The sequence below is a fragment of the Falco punctatus genome (assembly GCF_963210335.1).
Source record: "Falco punctatus genome assembly, chromosome: 19".
Classification (NCBI taxonomy): Eukaryota; Metazoa; Chordata; class Aves; order Falconiformes; family Falconidae; genus Falco; species Falco punctatus.
The window spans coordinates 5692158-5711576 of record NC_137599.1 but is presented as its reverse complement, the minus strand read 5'-3'; the positions used below and the strand labels follow the sequence as shown (position 1 = coordinate 5711576).

Sequence of the window (19419 nt, the reverse complement as noted above, 5' to 3'; positions counted from 1 at the left end):
CCGGCTTCCACGTGGAGCCCGGACCACCCGCACAGGGAATTCACTGTCCTGTGCATCAGACCCACCGCGCTGCCGTGCGCACATCCCGCGCCTTCCTCGCTCCCCTGCCGTACCCACAAACACTCTGCCCTGCGCCGCAAGCAGGTGCTGGCTCCGATCGCCCTGCAGCCGATGTGAGGGGCAGGGTGGGCATCACAGCCGGGCAATACGCCCTCTGCTCTGGATCAGCCCCACCTGCCCAGCTGCAAGGTTTGATAGCCCAGCCCGTACAAATTAATGAGCCCAAGACCTGCCAGGCTGGAGAGCCTAATGCAGGGAAAGCAGGTGAGTCCATTTTTAATTATTACTTACCTCCTTCCTCCACACACTATTTGTAAGACCAGCTTGAAAGGGTAATAAGCATTCAGGAACCCCACAACTTTCCAGTACGGCGGGAACTGGGCTTGTCAGAGCCCCCCCCCAGCACAGAAACCAGCAGCCCCCCCCCAGCAGAGCTACAGCCCCTGAGATGGGCAGCGGAGCTCCTGTTCCATCACTGACAGGTACCACCAGCCCCCCCGCGAGCGCATCCTGCCTGGGAAAATCCAGACACCGCCACGAAACCGGGAGAGCGAGGGATTGAAGAGGGGAAGAGGTGGGCAGGGAAGTCCCCAGGTGTCCCAGGGGGAACCGATGGTACATGTAGGGATGTGCCCCTAACCCTGGTCCCTGCAGCACCCCTCCCCCCCTGCCACTCCGGGGGCTTCGGGTGGGCACCAACAGCCGGGCAGCATCGGCACAGCTGCCCATGCTGGCAAAGCTGGCTGCACTCCCACCCGGTCCTGGGGAGGATACCTGCTGGGTGACCCCAGGAGCCTGACATCCCTCTGTTGGACACGTTATTTCTCTTTTTTAATTAAGGCCTTACATCTGCTCCTCTGGGCGGGGAGCACCCAGGCTTTGCACTGCCCCACGCCGCAGGGGCTGCCCGCAGGCAGGGACCCCCACCGGGCTCCCGGCCAGGTTCAGCCTCACCAAGTGCTTTTATGGTCCCCCACCGTGGTGCAGGTGCTGCCTCAGCTCCTCACACCGACGGGTGGGCACCAGATTTACCCCAGGACAAAAGCCGCTTCCTGAGCAGCCTGCAGCGGCTCTGCGGCGAGGGTCGAGTGATGCTGTTGGGGTTTCAGCCCCTTCCTCCCGAGGGTCAGCTTAGAAAATGAAAGCAGCCTTCTCCGTTTCACTTCCTGTTTCTTGCTGCTCTCGCTTCCCGATTCCCTCGCCTCTCTCTTCTGCACGGCCGGGCAATCAGATACAAAGTGTTTTTAAACATACCAGATGATTTGGGGGTAGGGGAAGGAGAAAAAACCCAGCTTTTAAATGTTGGGCTTTCAGTTGAAAAGAGAAGGTTAAGCAGGAAGAACAACGAAGTTCCATTTCTCTCCTTACCTCCAAAAAATTGAAATTTGGGATTTTTGTCTAAAGGCAGTAGCACTGGCCGTTCCTACCTACCCCCTTCTCGTATGGGCACAGCAAACTCTCACGGCTGTAGCAGAAGCGGAGGGAGCACATGCAGGCATGCGAGGCGTGAGATCTCCAGCCTCGTACGTGGCTGTTTTCTGATTCTGAGAGCAGGAACCGACAACCAGGCTGGACGTTACCGAAACAGGCTGCAACAACCTGGCCCGGGCACCACGGTTCAGGGGAGGGAAGCGAATCTGATGAGCATCGTTGGACACAGCGGCATCGCCCAGCACAGTGGCTGCGCCCAGCAGCGGGTGGTGAGCTCCTGCTTCCCTGACCGACGTGCCAAGCTCTGCACACAGGGGAACCCTGGCGGTAACACACGTGGGAAGAGGCTTTAAGCATGTGTAGCTTATCTTAACTGCCTGATAGGTGTCAAAGGTGCAGCTGCACAAATGGCAGCGCACCCCTTCCCAGGGCAAACCAAGAGAAACAGCACTGCAGAAACCCCAGCTTAAAATGCCTCCAACTGTGACCTTCCTGCAAGACATTAAAAAAAAAAAACAAAAAACAAAACAAACCCAAACATTGTCTCTTTGTCCCTAATGTTTAGTTAAAATCCAGCTGATGAGAGCCAGTTCCATGCCACTGGGGCTGGCACCCTCCTCTCTGGATCACCCACTCCCTTAGCACACCTGGGAACACATGCAGAAATCCTGCTTCTGGGCAGACACGGTGACTTCTTACTGCAACAATCCCTTCAGATCTCCATCCTGAAGCACAAGGGCCATGTTTTCCCATTCCAGCTGCCAGCAACCTCCCCCTCCCGGCAGTCCGAACCGGCAATCCACACGTATGGATTCGGGATGTTCAGACCCCGCAGCTGGGGTAAGATTTAATGTCATAAATACCCGCGAAGAGAAGGAGGACCGCAAGTTCTTGGCATATATAGCTGCCTATCATTACTACAGCTTTTGATTTGAAATTTCAGAGCGGCCAGAAGCCAGCCATCAACTGTGAGTGGTGGGGGGAGCATTCTGTGCTCCCTCCGTGGGGCTGAGCGTCGCTGCACGGCAGCACCCTGTGCCTGCTGGGGACAAAGGTCGTTTGGAGCGAGACGGGGACAGCAGCTTCCAGGTGCTGGGTGCAGGGAGAAGCCTGCAGCATCTGGCCACCACAGCAAGGGCCAGGCGGGCAGATTCTGCCTGCAGCCTACCCGAGGATGCTACACAGAGCTTACACTCAGTTGAGATGAGCTAAAAGTTCCTTTCAAGTCACGACCTGGTCCCTGTCGGGTCTTCTTTTTGCTGCTCCAGCACAGTGAAAGCAGTGCAGCAGCTGCAGAGGAAACTATTCCCCAGCAGAGGAGCCAGAAAAGCAGCAGAAGTTGCAGCCAAAGCAGATGCTACAGCTCTCCCGAGCTCCGAGGCGATGCAATGAGAGCTTGAGAGCAGCAGCTTTAGTAGCAGCACAAGGGCTGCTCCAGGGTGTACCGGGGCTGCAGCACTTACACCTGCCCTAACCCCGCAGCAGAGACAGCGTCACGGCCACCTGCGCTTCCTCTGCTCCGGGGCACAGGTCTGGCCTTGCTGCCAAAGAAACAATACGGCTGACGAGCAACAAACAACCTCCGTGTGTGTTACACACACCTCGGCTTTCTTGTGCACTTTCACGCAAGCACGAGGCTTCTGTTACCAACCTGCCTTTTAGCTCAAGAAAGGACATTTTCCAGAGCCTAAAAATTCAAGCTAACAGATTCACATAATAAAAACTGTTTTTTTTGGGGAAAAAAAAAAAAATCAGTAAGAATCCATATACATCCATGCCATCCAGATGTCCAGTTTTGGATGAGATGCAGAGCGCTAGGCAAAGCTCAGCAGCAGCAGAACAAGCGACACGAGAGCTGGCTGTGCCGGCACGTCCTGGATAGAACGCGATACACCCACACCCGGGCAGTGCTGGATCCAGGAGGCATTGTTCCTCGTTTAGGCTTCGTTAGGTTAATAGAGAGGGACAGAGTGGTGCAGCGCAGCCAGTGTTTTCAGGGATTTTAAATTATGTTTGTGTCACAACAGAATTTAGAGGAAACGTACCTTAAGCCACCTTCCCCTGAGCCGCACTGCGCGTCTGACTCAAGCTACCAGCGATCAAAGGGCGCTGGAGGTTTTCCGCTGCGTTTCTTTTGTGCGTTGGTCGGTGGGTTTGTGGCTGGGGGGTTCTACCTTCATCCCCAAGCCCCCAGACCTTCTCCTGTCCCAGCCCCTGCCCAGCTCCCACCGACAGGTGAACGTTCCGGTCAGCGCTACACACTTTGCATTCATGGGAAGCAGAATTACAACAGCGCTACTTACTTTTGAGAGGGGGGAGTAGGAGGGGAGTCCGGGAGCGTGAATCTCACGTTCATAAAGTGAATGTTACCACCGAGCATCCCGAGCGGGAAGGAGAGCGAAGGCATCAGCTTTGGGAAGGACCTTCTCTAGCAAAGGTGACTGAGGGTTTCTAAGTTCCTCCTTCAGCAAAGGCAGGATTTGCAGGTTCTAACCCACACGAGGAGGGTGTCTGGAAGCAGCGGGAGGTGGTTATTTCTGGTTCCACAAGACATTTTTGTTCTGGGACAACTTCACTTGTCTGATTCTCATCTGTTCCGGAACAGCTCACAAGAGCCACACATGTCCTGGCTTCACACAGGGCTTTCTACTGCATCAGCTCATTAACCAATTTAATCTTATTTGTTCATCTTTTACATTTCAGTATTTAATCAACATAGCAACAACCTATACCATGGCCTGGGAAAAGGCGATTAGAGGGAAGGCTGTGGCTCAGGCTGGGGAGGGCGGCATCTCAGGGGACCCTGGTGGCATCCAAACCACTGCTTAAGCGACTGCGACACTCAGGACTAGGAGCTGCGTAACAGCAGCAGAGGGAAAAAATGAGCATTTCAGCAAGTAGTGTAGACGAATTTTATATGAGCACTATTTCTGTCCTTTCCTAAGATAGCATGCTGGAAAAAAAAATAAAGCCTGAAAACATTTGGAAATGTGGTTACCCATTCTCGTGCCTTACCCTGGGACAGCAAAGCTGAACCCGTCCCAGATCCCAAGTACACTCAATGCAAGACCCGCCAGATTCCGCCGCTTCTGCTGGGAGGCTTCATTTCTGGGAGGGAGCTCACGACACCAAACAGCATCCAGCATCACTCGCCAACAGCATCCTGGCTTGTATTTGAAATCGTGGCCAGCAGGACGGGGCAGGGACCGCCCCCCTGTGCTCGGGGCTGGTGTGGCCACCCCTCGCACCCGGGGGTCAGCTGCGGGCCCCTCACTCCCAGAGGGACACAGAGGGGCTGGAGCGTGTCCAGGGACGGGACACGGGGCTGGGGCTGAGGAGCAGCAGCTGCGGGAATGGGGGTCGCTCAGCCTGGAGAGGGGGAGGCTGGGGGGGCTGGTTGCTCACTGCAGCCGCCTGGCAGGGGGCTGTAGGCAGGGGGGGGTCTCTGCTCCCAGGTAACAAGCGACAGGACAAGAGGGAACGGCGTCAGGTGGTGCCGGGGAGGTTTAGGTTGGACATTAGGAATAATTTTGTCACCCAAAGGGTGGTCAAGGATTGGAACCAGCTGACCATCCCTGGAGGGATTTAAGAGACCTGTGGATGTGGCACTTAGAGACGTGGTTTGGTGGGACTTGGTAGTCCTGGGTTAATGGTAGTGCTTGGTGATCTTAAAGGTCTTTTCCAACCTTAACCATCCTATGGCTCTGTTCTCTCCACATGGAGACAACAAACCACTCCCGTTACTCTCCTGCAAGGTAAAAAGATGTTGCTATTTTTACACTCTGACAAGAGGGACGGAGCCACTCCACCTCTCCCTTTAAAGAGTTAGAATGGATGAAGTCACCTTCCCCAGAGGCAGCCTTGTGAAGGAGACATGCTTACCGGATCCAAGAAGCAGTGCTTCACAAACAGGACACTTCTCCATCCGTCCCAAAGAATCAACACCTGAAAAGAAAAAATTCCTCTTTCAGTTAAGGTCCTTGATTAGAAAGAAAACTCGTTAATTGTCTTTCTTACCTCTGGGCGCCACTTACGCAGGCAGTAAGAAACACTGTATTGCGAACAACCACCAAAAAAGGCTTTCATATAAATGATAATTTTATTGTAAATAAAACGATACATTGGCCTGGCTTTGCACTGCAAGCCCCCAGTCGGTATATATAGACTACTGGTTCAAGGTCTTCTGCACAATCCAGGTTAAAGCAGTTTCTCCCTGCGCTGCACAGTTTACGTCAGACAGGTATCGACAGATAACAAAAGTCCTTTTCTTCACTTCTGACCTGCCCCCACGGCACACCTGCCTTTTCTAACCGGGAAATTCAGAGCTGCTCAGCAAGATTTGCTTCTGAACAAGGCTGGGGTTTAAAGATCTGAAGCCCAAACACCATTAAATCACAGAGGACACCCTTTTTTTTTTCCTGAAAATTACAGACAGACTGAATACTCCCAGCTCCAAGGGCAGGTACCAAGGTGACAGCCCGAAGACTGTACATATTCAAATAAGTAAAATCTTCCCATCCAGCACCTATTAACTAAGCACCCATCACTGGGATCTCATTCGCTCCCACGTACAGCTCCATGCATCTGGCCTTTGCCTACCAGAGAGAGCATGCACAGCAGGGACGTAGGCATTTACCGAAGTTTCACAAGTTATCCTGGCTCTCTGGAAATATTCACTTGGAAATAACGTGTCACCTGAGCTGGTACTAATTTCCCTCTCGGTCAGTTTGTTTGAGTAACTTATGGCAATGGGAACTGTTTGAGGCATCTTCAAGTCCTTTAGAATGCTACTCCAAAAATATGAAAAAAATAATCCAAATTGCTGCAACCTACTGCCACTAGAATAGGCAAAGATCAGATTTACTGGAGAACAAGCAAATAACCTGGAATGCACAGAATCGTCACACCAAGAACAAAATGCCAAGTTTGTTTCCTAACAAGTTCAGGGAGAGCCCATTCCCCATAGCTCCTCTCTGATGGGAATCTCTGACAGTTTCCTGCTCAGTTTCAACTGTTTCAGGATAATGGGACCCCTAGAAGACATTTTTCTTCAAACAGGATATTCTCCGTTTCTGCAGCACCTTCCATCGAGGATGCCAACACTCAACATTCCCTATACATCCCTCCCTGGAAGGAACGGTAGAAAACACAACATGACATTTGGAATGGACACAACAGCTCATTGTTAGCCTGGCACTCCTCCTCCCCTTTCCCCTAAATAAGTTTATTCCCAGTTTTTTCCAATTCTGCCAGGATAAAGAGGCCAGATGTAATTCACTTTAGAGGTATAATTAAATTTATGTCTACTTGAAACTTTTTTTGCTGCCAGGGCCGTGTTAGGAGACTGCGGTGTAAGTGCTGTCCCCAGGCTTATTCACCATAGCAGTGGACTTAGGAATCCAGATCTTCCTTTTCCATAATCAAGAGGACTGTGAGGAAACAAAGACTGCATTTTGGCTCGGCTCTACTTGTTAGAAACCATCAGCAAATTCTCTGCAAAACCAGCTGCTTTTTTTCCTTTTTAAATTCATAAAGGCGTCAAATTTATTTCCCGTCCTCCCCCCTACCCCGTAACAGTCGAGTCGATATATATAAAAATCACCAAATATGATCTTTTACGATATAAATAAAAAAAAAGTATGAGGCATCACCGTTTACATGATGTAAAAAGAACTAAAAAAAGAGCGATATAAACTACATTCATAAAAGTGCATTTCCAGACATACAAGTAATGCTTTGGCTTGTTCCTGTGCCGAACGGGTGGCATTGGGTCAGGTATACTGGTATACTGGAAGTCCAAGCTGGCACCCCATGCTCTCTGTCACCGTGTAATTGCTATTTACGTTCGTTAGTACAGACTGGAATACGTGGATACACAGAGTAGGCACATTTCAGCATAGGTGGTGGGAAGGACCAGGAGCTCCGGCGGGGAGAGGGCTGAGCCCATCAGCCCATGACGCTCTTTGCTCTGCTCTGGAACAGCCTTCCATGACGCATATGAGGTAAAAGCCACAACAGATCCTGAGGATTTAGTTGCTTTGAAACATTAAGTTACACCATTTCCTCATGCCCTATTCTCTCCTAAAACATGATGCGTGGGATTAGCAAGGGAAGGCCACGGAAGGTGGTCTCGGTTTGGTGAGGACAAGCCAAGGGTAGAGAGAAACCTACGCAGACAGGATCACTGCGCTCTCGGTTGCTGCTGTACATCTGCAGGGTCAAGTGTGATGAGTAAGATTCCAATCTTTGGTATATTTAGGTGCTAGTTGCAAGGCTCGAAGAGTGCTACCGGCCCCCACAGGAGCGCTGACCACCCTGCTTCTGTCATCCAGCCTACAGGACTCCTCTGCAGCGCAGGCAGCCAGTGAACCACAGCAAAGCGGTGCAAAAAGCTGCCTGTAACACAGTAGTAGTGTCACACCCTTCCTTCCCTTTGGTGCAGGTGACAGTGAAGTGCAGGCCAAAAGTCAGGCCACGTGTCTTGACAATTCGGAGTCAAGTCCCACATTTGGAAAAGGTCAATAGAAGTGCTCTCGCTAGAATTAAATAAATTATGGAACAAGGGCTTTCCTAAAAGGTATCCCCCTAAGTGCCTGCAACCTAAACAGTGCATCCTTGTAGTAGTGCAGGACAGCCTGAAAGTGACACCAGCACTGGCTCACTTTCACTGATCACACAGGGCTCCCAGAAAAAAAACGCTTCAGATTGTTAAAACCCTTTCAGGGCTTTTGGCTGCTCGGGGTTTTTTAGGGTTCTTTTTTTCCTCTTTTAATCCAACACAGTATTTATAACGTGTTCAAGGAGCTTGGTTTCATTAAAACGTGCCTTATCCTGCTATTAGCATTCACTTAAAACCTGTTAATTTTACTGCATTATGAAAGCAATTTTCAAGTTTTTATGGGGGAGAAGAGTGGAGGTACGTGGAGCCTTAATAGGGTTTCCAATACATGAGCAGAACACCTTCAGGGTTGTTCTATAAAGCAATGTCTTCCCTAATACATTTGCTTTTCTTAAGTTTCATTTCACACAGATAACTTATAATTGAATCCCCAGCACTTAAAAAAAACGCGAGTCTTTTATGAGTGAAATAAGGACTGTTAGTGCCTAAATCACACGCAGTACTTGAGGCCAGAAAGCCGCCAGGAGCCTGGTTCTCAGAGATGTGGTACCTTTCAAATGCAAAACCACTTGGACGCACCTCGCTGGTACCAGCATGGGGATCTCCAGTCAACTGTAGAAATACACCAGCTTTACAAATGTCCTCTCTGGTTCACTGACTTAACTCGTACAAAAGCTTATTTAAATAGGGCCGTAACAGTTTATGGAAATCTTAAATGAACACTTACACACCTGTATAACAAAATGCACGCGCTGAAGGGTTGAGCTTGATTCTAACTTACTGTGCACAAGTAGAACTGGTGTCCAGCTAATTCTCCCCATGAAAAACTCGATTTTCCATCAGGCCAGTCCTCAAAGAAACACATAAGCTTTTCCTGAAGTAAATTCCTGGGCACCAGATGAGCTATCTTTGGTTTAAAGGATGGTAAAAAGCTACCAGCCAAAAAGATAGGTGCAACAGAAAGCTGTTCTGCAGAGCTCCCTTCCAGAAGGGTTTTGGTTAGACCCAGCAGTCCCGGGGAGATGAAGCAGGAGCACAGACCTGTTGGCTATGAGGACACAAACTAACCGACATCGTCTTAATGCTAGGACAGATCAAGCCTTGGAAATCAAGCTCTAGGATTTTCTAATGTCAGTGGGAGAGCCCTTATTTTGGGCCTTGGAGTGATTGCATTCTGCTGAAATTTTTCTGATTATCCTGACATTTAGCTAGAAAGACCTCCCTCACCCCCACCCCAAAATCCATGGTTTCATTATAAAATAACACTATTCACATACTTTTGAATCAATATTTTCTGAACACCTTCAGATGCTGAATACTTAAGAAGAAAAATATATAATTATATAGTGAGCGCATGCTCAATGACACATGGCTTTTTGCTGGAGTCATGTACTATAGATGCCTCTAAAGCCCTAGCAGTCTGGAAAACAGTGACCCACACGCAGAGAGCTGGTCTGGAGGGCTGTTGCACGTTTCTGTTGTGAAGAGTGTAGCTCTCCTAGTTCCCACTTTGGTTCAGATTTCTTCTATGTTCAACCAGTGAGACATGTGTTACATTCCCATTCTTGGGCCTGCAGAAAACATGCAGCCAGCTGCAATTTCACATCAAGGTAACTAGGGCAAAAATGCAGTTCTGTTTGGACAGCTGTCGGTAGGATAAACATTGGTCCAGCAAACAAAGGTATCAGGCACAAGAGCAGACCCTAGGTTCCTTGGTATCATTTCCCCAAAGGACTAGGACAGCTGAGTTGGCATTTTGAAGATGCAGCACCACAACGGGCAGTTGCAACTAGACCAGACGGGGCACCGAAAGCCCAGCAGGAGCTGCTAGCGAGGGAGGTAATTCAGTACTGGAGCTGTGCAAACTGATGTCTGAGCAGCTCTTCAGCAGAGGGTCTGTGCCTGGCTTCCACAAAGATCTGCTTTAGAAAGTCCCGGCAATGTTCTGATATGTGGGAGGGAAGCTGGGGGTTGGTTGGTTGGGTGGCGATTTTGAAAATGGCTGCCATGGCTTCGTACTCCGCCCAGGGGGGTTTCTCCGTCAGCATTTCCACAACAGTACAACCGAGGCTCCTGGAAAAGCAGACGGGGGGCGGGGGAGAAAAAAAAAAAAAGAAAAAAAGTGAGAACTGACTCAAACAATAATGCACCGTGTTCAGAGAACTTTCAAGCAGCCAAATCAAGGTACCGCTCTGCTCTGAAAACTGCTATAAATTGGCTTTGGGCTGAGAACTGCACTGAGAATGGTCAAGTGCCATCTGTCCAGCTCTCGATGCTCAGATTCTAGGCTCGGTAAACACCTGCACTAACAGGGGACACGTGGTGCACACAAGATGTCCCTGCAAGGCGCTGTTTGACCTCCGTGGTGTTGCGGGTGCTGCTGCTACTGTTGTATCTCAAAAGCACTTTCTGAGTTGCAAGGAAGAAAACATACTTTTTAAGCAAGGTCCAGCAAATCAGAGCTGGCTGACCCCACAAAGCCATTTCAGCAAAATCTCTTTCCAGTGCACAGAATGCCCACATGGAGACAAAAACCCCAACAAACCAGTATCTCCACTTCACAAGAAACCAAGCATCACAGACAGCCAAAAAATAATTTAAGTCTTAACAGCTCCAGGCTGAGAAGGCAGTAAGTTAAAACACCAGCACGGCAGATGCTTCATGAAGTTAAGGCAAAACTCCCAGTAAAGTTACTGGGGCTCTGCAGGCTACTCCAAGGTAAGAACGTGATTATGGGGACGGACATGGCTGAGCCACCTTTCTGAAGCAAGCACGACACCAACACTTTCACAGGGAAGATGGGCTTCTGTAGTACTGCAGCGATTGTTTTTTGTTCAGAAAGTATTAATTGCTTCCTCCAGGCCACAGAGTAAGCAAAAGCAGTTAGTGAACTTCTAATACCCAGTCCTGTGTTTTGATCACATCGTTCCATTAAAAAGGCAAAACCGCCTCTTCTACCTTTAAAGGAAACTCTCTTTTGAAGTGAAAAGCAAAGATAAGACATTTTCAGAGGCAGGCTTGCATCAGTTGCCAAGACAAGGAAGGAAAGGAATTAAATCCAGTGAATATGCAAGCAATGACTTCTTGACAAGGTTTAAAATCCAACGTGAAAATTTTACACTGGTTTCCAGCCATTTAAGACTTACTAGAAGAGAGTACAGAAAATGCAAACCATGTGTGCTGAAGTGCTGGGGGTTTGCTCAAAAGCAAGCAGGGATATATTATTGTTTAGACTGATTTATACCGTTTAAGCAGATCCGGTTTCTTTAAGATATTCAGCAAACAGCAGGAATGTTTTTCATGTCAAGTCACTCCAGCAATAACAAATAGCTCACATATTCTGCTATTTAGGAAAAAGAAAATTGGAGAGGGGCCTGCAGCAGTGGCGGAAAGCCAGGTGGCTAGATTTGTTACGTCTTTGAGCCTCGTGGCCATACGCATCCACCCTGGGACTAACGCTGCACTGGAAAATTCTGACCCCCCTAAATAATGATGGGGATTGTAGGAACTGGAACCCAGCCAACGGCAGCGTCTCTTTGATGGGAATGGACCGATGTCAGCACCAAGAGGAAATCCACAAATGCATCAACCCAGGGGGAAGGGCACTTGCTCCAGTCTCTCCCCCAGCATCCCAACTGGGAGAGCCTGCAGAACTTAACCCTTTGCATGCGAGACATTTCAGCTCCGTTTCCACTCGCTGCTTGTACAGGGAACAACATAGGCTTGGCTTTGCTGTGGGGAGACAAACATACTTTTTCTGACTGTCGCTCAGTTCAGTTTTATAATCTCACCTTTTTAAGGCCCCCCAAACTAACATATTGACATAGGACCATTCTGCTCTTTCCTTTCAGTAGCGGCTGTTTCTTAGCTATGCCAATAATAGCATGGTTACAGTTTGCATTCATGCATACTTCAGATCACCGCTGATCTGACTTCTATCTTTTGTGTTACCCCAGGTTTGGGCATCTGTCCTTTAAAGCTCAAATTCTGTTCATTTCCAGTCTGTTATTAGCATACCTCTCATTTTATCATAAATGAACGGGCTCTTCGTAAATAACCTTCAGTCTTTCTTAAAAGGGATATAAGAGGGATGGAAACCTCACACCGGTCAGAAAACTGAAAATTAGCTATCAGTTTGAGGGAGGAACAAGTGGAAATTATTCCTGAAAAACTACACAAGCAGTTGTGTGTTGGCATCGCAAAGCACAGCCTGCAGCAGGTCACATCTTCAGTTCAAATCAACTACTTCAGTTCGCTGGAAACTTTTGATCCAGACAAAATCTGAATTTAGATGTATGGACAACAGAATGTCTATGTCTTATCTTGCTCCAGAAAAGCTGTAACTTGATCTACAGGCAGAAAGTTAAAGCCTCACCATACGTCCGCTTTCCTTCCATAGCCTTCTCCGCTGATCACCTCTGGGCTCATCCAATATGGTGTGCCAGTGACAGAGCGGATGCCTGTTCCAGACATACAGATTGTCTGCAGCCGTTTGCTGGCCCCAAAGTCCCCAAGCTTCACATTCCCAGCAGAGTCACGGAGAATATTGGCTCCTGGACAAAAAAACAAAGAATGGAGACAGCTGTTTTCATGCAATCCAGCTGTTGGATCCGCAGCCTACAGAGCTGATATCCAACCCAGAAATACCCATGCTCATGGTATGGCTTTTTCCCCATTAAGCCTCAGGTGACCTGCTAAACATCATTTCTTTAATTCAGGCTGTAGACAAGCCAATTGCTAATGGCTGCAAATGGGAAAAACTTCAGGGGAAAAACACAAGGAAGTGGAGGGGGAAGGGAAATGAGAGCTGAGTCAGCACCATCATTGTTACACTGCCTGTAAACAGCTCAGCCAGCCTATGCCGGGCCCCCAGGCCAATGGCTTAGGCTGTGCAGAAAAGGATTTTATTGGGATGCTGCTTTGGTGAGTATAGCTATTGCTTTCTGGTCAGCTGGGTAACAGATGTAGCTAATTAAACTACTCTGAACTCCTACAATAAACAAGTCAATCTCCACTTTTCTTGGTCAGAGGTCCTGAACATGAAGCACCAGGGGAAAAAAGCAGAGTTAAGAGCTTAGCTTGTATGTGGACACAAAGTAAGGCTTAAGACACCAAAAACAATTCTTCCTCCAAAGCCACAATAAGATCAAGAACCCTTGTGTTGCCTTTATCTGGTATGTGCCTATGTGAGATCCTCCTGCCCTCAAATAAAATGCACTTGTGCTGGGAAATAGGTTTATCGCTTCACTTCCCCACTGGAGAAGCCGAATTCAGAATAACAAGTCTGTCCATCCAGCACCCTGGAGGCAAGTTAAAACAGTTTGGCTTAAATGGGTGCAAACCAGTGAATAACTCACCAGGTAGGAAACCGTTTGGTAGAGCACCACATGAGCAGTATACAAGGTGTTATTCAAGAATCAGCAGCTCATTTCCCTTTGCCAGCCTAGAGGGGACGTAATGAAGATTTATAGGCAGGAACAAGAGCCTATTTTTCCTGGTTCCTTTAGAGCACAGAAAAATTTGTGTGGTGTCTGCCCATCTGTTGACATTAACTCTTAAGGAGACTGGCTGGCTCCATGGGGTTATATCGGGAAGAGGAAGATTAAGAACTAATCACAGAGGCTTTACATGGAAGATTGTAGGTTTCCTACACAGAGGAGGCAGGGCAGTCATGAGAGCCTGAGGTAAGCAGGATTGTCAAGAGCAGGCATGGAGCTCTTACTGCGTTTGGCATGCCTACCACCTGAGAAATGGTACTTTGGCCAAGCAGAGAGGAAATCAGAAGGGAATCCACAGGGAAATGCATGTGCCTTAGACAGGGAGCTGAAGTCAGGTGTCAACTCAGCCCCATTCTGCTGTGGGGAGAGAGAGATGAGGAGTTACAGGAGTGTTCCTAACAATTAGAGGCTTCCAGTTTTCCTTACTATAACCAACTGCCACACTCTCAGGTCCTGCAGAGAGAACAGCCCAACTTCCCTTACCCGGCCCAGAACACGACCTTCCCTAAGCCCTGCACATGGACTTGTGACCAAAAAGGGGTAACTGAGCAATGCAATGTTCAGAAACCCCAGCCAGGCCACTGAATTCTTAACACTCAGTTTCTTTTTTCGGGGTTCCTTTAGCACGTGGTATACACATGAATCACCAGCTGATCTTACCCTTTATGTCCCTGTGCACAATCATGTTGCTGTGAAGGTACGAGACTCCCTCGAGAATCTGGCGAGTGTATTTCCGGGTTACATTTTCCGTGAGAGCACCATACGCCTTCAGCTGGTCTTTCACTGATCCCTGCACCAAAAGCAAACAGAAGGGTTCGGCAAACAAATGCCAAACCACAAATCTTGCAGTCTCCATTCAATTCCCACAAGCTGTGACCGTGTCAGACTAATGAATTCTGGCCCCTTCTAAAGCCTTTTTGTGAGGCTCTCGGAGCATCTCGCCCTAAGAAGCCCCTTTTAATAAAAGCAAGGACACGCTTTACAGCAAAAATGGCTTAAGGAGGTTCTGTCTGCTTCCTCCACCCTTGAGCCGCGCTGGTACAACCGTTTGTGAAGACAAGCAATAAAATAGTTCAGCAGACTGATCTGGGTCAAAGTCTCCCTTTTTGCAGGGTCAGTTTTAGTCTAATTTGCTGTACTATACGACTCCGCTAATTCAGCCAGCCTGATTTACAAGTTGGCCCAAGTCCTGTGAAGTACTTTCGTAGAACAAATCTAGACTGAAGAAAAGAACTGGCTTTAGTGACGAAGGAAGGTAATGTATTTCAAGTACAAGACACTTAAGGAAAAAACTTGAAGACATGATTTGGGCATAGATAAAAGGAAGTGGTGGCATTATAACCCAGTATAAGAAAAAGGCATACCTAAGTGGGTATAAGGTGGATTATGTAGTTAAGAGTAATCACAGCAATTACTAAACCAACTAACAAACCCACCCATCTCACTATGAGCGGTGACTACGCTGCTTGTGTCAGCTCTTACCCCTGGCATGTACTCCATGAAGATTGTTAAGGTCTTCTCGGCTCGATCCCGTAAGCAGCCATAATACTGAACAATACGCTCGTGCTGGAGATTCTTCAGCAGCTGAATTTCACACTCCAGGGCACTCACTTCCTATGGATGTTGAAGGAGAAAATAAGGTTCCGGCCCCAGGAAATATTCCATCCTAATAAATTTCTCCTTGTCACTGGCAGGATGAGACCACTACTACACTGAAGAAGTCTAATCCATGGCATCGGTTCATCTACTTCTTGGAAAAGGCAAACATTACCAGTGCTTCACATTGATCTTACTGCATAATAAGCGGGTAAGTATTGGTGCTTTGACAGTTTGAAGACAGGCACTACTGTACATGGATTTAGTACCAGAAAAACTTCGTTTCTCGTCTCGATTCTGGCAGCTGAGTAGCTTTAGCCAAGGTGGTTGAAAGCATTCATCACGTGCAGCACAGACATAACCTTCCTTGTCACCACTAAGCCGAGGGCCGTGAGCGTTAATTTCAATTAGGAAACAGCTCTGAATATGGTTACAGAACCGACAGGAATCTTTCTGTAGGAATGTCAACCCATTACAGAGCAAGATGACAGGTGTTAAAAGAGTTCCTACACTTCACCCAGTCCGGTTCTGAATCACACTGATGATTTTACTTGAATCAACCTTAGTAAATGGATTCCTCTCTTTATTTACTTCAAAGAGTCTGCAGCTATGCACATGAAACTGATTCTCTGCTTTATGCTTGCCACAGACAACAGGGTATCATAGCGCAAAGGCAAAAAGGCTATCCAACAATTTCAGACTGAATCAGAGATGTTTGTTGCCCAGGAAAAGTATCAGGTTCCTGCTGAATCCAGCGAATGAACAGGATGAACATCAAAGGTACTGGAGCACAAGGATTTATGGAAAAAGGAATGATGTTTTCCCCCAGATTAGTCCCACTTAACTCTCTCCATTCCTGCCACGGGAAGGTGCCAGGGTCACTTCTCTCACTTTGGGAGGATGCAGGTCCTGAGGAGCAAACCCAGCTGCTGCAGAGATGCATGGAACCAGAGAAAGCTGCCCGATTGGGCCAACTGATATTTTAAGGTTTGGAGTTTAGTGCCTTCAAAATACATTCTAGCCTGTTCTTCCTTGGCTCAGAGTTACTGTCTGATTTACAACAGAGGCATGGTATAATTTAGAACTTACCAAGTTAGGACTTATCTTGGCATCAATATCCCGTTATAAAATCAGAATAACATCTCCATGGATTGGTTATTCCAGCTCAAAGTGATTTTGTTCAATTTTGGGAAATTGGTACATTGTTAGAACACTAGAAAGAACCTAACAGCCATTCCAGCTGCATCCACTGTGCAGGGAGTTGTGCGCTATCCTACAATTTCCAGGTGCCCCTTCCCACCTCCACTGATTCTAATGTGTTATCACATTGCTGCTCTTGATTAACTTACACACCCACGCTTCAGTTTGTTTGAGGACAGGGAGAATTTAGAAGCAGAAATCGGTAATTAATACACTCGATACAGGGCCTACCATAAACCCCCAGAAAGTGGGTTTTGCAAATGCATGCAGCTTCTTTTGTTTAAGAAAGAAAAAAGTCCTGCTCTTTCTGGGTTTAGTTTCATTCACATCCATGTCTAACCAGGAACACAGGGCAGTCTAGTATTCCTCAAGTAACCTGGCAGCAAACCAAAAAGCTGAGAAGGGAGAGCCAAAAATGAAGCCAGAAAATGGATTTTAGTTTAGGCTGAAGGTAATAATACGGAAAAGTAATTTTTAAATGACTCCTATTCCTCTCCACATGACTTGAAACCCTAGCATAAACTACGTAAGATGCCAGCTTTTGAGGACAGACAGATACAGGCACATTACAGGACCTTACAGAATTTTAGAAGCTGTGGTGAGAATTACCTTGCTTGTTTCAGGACTCTCTGGATCAAACTGGACCTGCTTAGCTGCAAGCTCTCTGCCCGTGTCCACATCATAGCACAAATACACACGACCAAAGGCACCCTGGCCCAGCAGTTTTCCTCGTCGCCAGTTTATTGGAGCACTCGGAGCTAAAAAAGAACAGTAATAAATTCTCTGTTCATTATACTATTTAAAGATACCAGTAATCTTTTCAAAGATAATCACCACATTGGGATTGAAACAGGTATTTTGCAGCTGAAGAAACAGACACGAGGCACTCTCCCAGTATAAGGGAGTTAGTGAGAGAACTCTGAACACAATCCAGCCATTCAGACTCTCAGGACCTGCTGACTGGTGTCCCATTAAAATGAAACCGTGAAACATTTTGCAAAGATATACTAGAGTCAAGTTATTCAATCAGGTTGATGAAATTTCATTCCACCAGCAGGGTGGATTCTACAACATCACTATCTTAAGAGACTGCATAGCAATTAAATAGTATCTTCCAACCCTTAATCTGTAGTTACTACATGAAGAAGAGCTGGATCAGCCTTCCTAAAGCAATGCCACCCAGCTGGGAATGACTGTTAAGCTTCTGGGACAACTTGAAGGGCATTACTTCTGAGCTCTTTGCCAACCATTGGTTAGTGTGGGGTTCCTGCTCCTGTTGGAAGGATTTCACTGCAAGGCTACGTCTACAGCAGAAAAATTAGAAGTCATAATTCCCCACTAGACAGTGATAAGGTAGGGGCCGTAAAGTAAGCACAGTGTGGGTATCTTTACCTGCTGAACAATCAGACTCCTAAAAATATACACGAGAACCAGCTAAAGCAGCCATCTCCAGTACCCCAGCAGGAGGTTATGTCGGCAGGGAATTATGAGTTCTCATTGTTCTACTGCAGTGACAAGCGCATTGCAGAAGCAGCGGTCTCCTGACTCAAAGATTAACACCTGAGCCCAATTTTCCAGACTGCACTTAATACCACAGCACATTAAAGACCAGCACTTTAGCTCTAACTTTGAAAACGGCACTAGACTCATGCAGTGCAATGCATCCAATTATGCTGCATCTAACAAGAAACTCTAAAACAAAGACAGGAACCAGCCATCTGGACAGTATGAAAATACAGAAGAGCTAAGAGATTAGCTTTGCCATGTCGAATTTAATCAGATTTACTGCCAGTCAGTGTTTTTGTGTGTCGCTTACTCTGCTGCATTAACGTCTTCATTTTGATCCTGAAATTACTGTATGGGATATCTGAAGTTAATCAGTAACGATTTATGTTCCATTTCGTTTTTTTTATAATACAAAGATGCCCAGAAAACAACTCAGAGATGCTATTAACACAGAAATAAATCTTTCTACTTAGGAACAAGTGAAATATATACAGCCCTTAACTAGCAAAATAACTGTAATCCACAAGCCTGACTACAAACGTTAATGTATCAAGAAAATAAACAAGCTTGTCTGACTGTTTTAAGAACCCTGTAGATCATCTAGATCCGATCAACTTACAGGTTTTTTCTTACTCCTTAGCTGAATTCCCAATGTTTTCTGAAAGAAAGGCCAGCTCCCAGTGTAAGACTACATATTCTTAGAAGAAGAAGAGGACCTGTCTTATAGGTTGAGACAGGCTGGTCTCAAAACACAGCCATGCTAATTACGTGGGTTTGCATGGCTTGTTAAAAATCAAGTTATGGTAATATATCGGGTCTGGAGTTTCTCTCTGAAACCCTTTCTTGTTCATAACCCCAGGAGGCTGTTACCCCCTTTGCATCAAAGGTCACTGCTTACATTTGGTGGGGATGTTCCTCTCCTGCACACCGAGGGCATTTTCACTGTCGGCACTCCGCAGGCGCCCCCGGGGGTCCAGGTACTGCAACGCCAGGCCCAGGTTTTCTCCATTGGTGCTTAAGGAACGACTTGAAGGGACCAAGGTGAAAAGATTCCCTTGGTGACGCCGTATCCGGGGAAATGTCCTCCGGCCTGGCAAAAAAAGTAAAATTTTTAAATAACATGTGTGTAAGTGGAAGGTAACGGCTGGAGGTTGAGCAATAAGGAGAAGGGAGAAAAAACCCCCATGTTCTCGTCTGTTCCCGTGGAGTAGAATCTACTGCCAAACAGAAAAGATGCAAAAATATAACAGTTCAGGGCTGATGCTGCTTGAGCTCAGTGAAGCTTTGGATCATTCCCAAAGCAGACGGGAGAGAACACTTTGTAATGCCCTGCAAGATCTAAACTTGCTTTCCAAAGCAAAAATGTAGTTTACAGGCTACCACACAAGCTCCGAGGCTTGTTAACAACTACACAGAATGACTTCCTAGATAACGTGCCTGGACTTGCAATTAAAAACCATAAACAAAGATAATGACAACTTGCACCTCTTATGAAACTTTGAGAAATTA

At 47.3% G+C, this 19419-nt stretch overlaps 1 protein-coding gene across 2 annotated transcripts in view; it reads right to left on the bottom strand.

The window, feature by feature from the left end:
- Nucleotides 1–7129: 7129 nt before the first annotated feature.
- The window catches only part of MAP3K3 (mitogen-activated protein kinase kinase kinase 3), a 39559-nt gene continuing 27269 nt past the window's right edge, over nt 7130–19419 (bottom strand). For both annotated transcript variants that reach the window (XM_080369311.1, XM_080369310.1), the window contains exons 12-17: nt 18809–19000; nt 17014–17162; nt 15091–15222; nt 14269–14398; nt 12486–12663; nt 7130–10183 (exon numbers count right to left, since the gene is read on the bottom strand). In XM_080369311.1, the coding sequence (XP_080225437.1) occupies nt 9955–10183; nt 12486–12663; nt 14269–14398; nt 15091–15222; nt 17014–17162; nt 18809–19000 (1010 nt within the window). In that variant the 3' untranslated portion in view covers nt 7130–9954. The remainder of the gene's footprint in view (nt 10184–12485; nt 12664–14268; nt 14399–15090; nt 15223–17013; nt 17163–18808; nt 19001–19419) is intronic.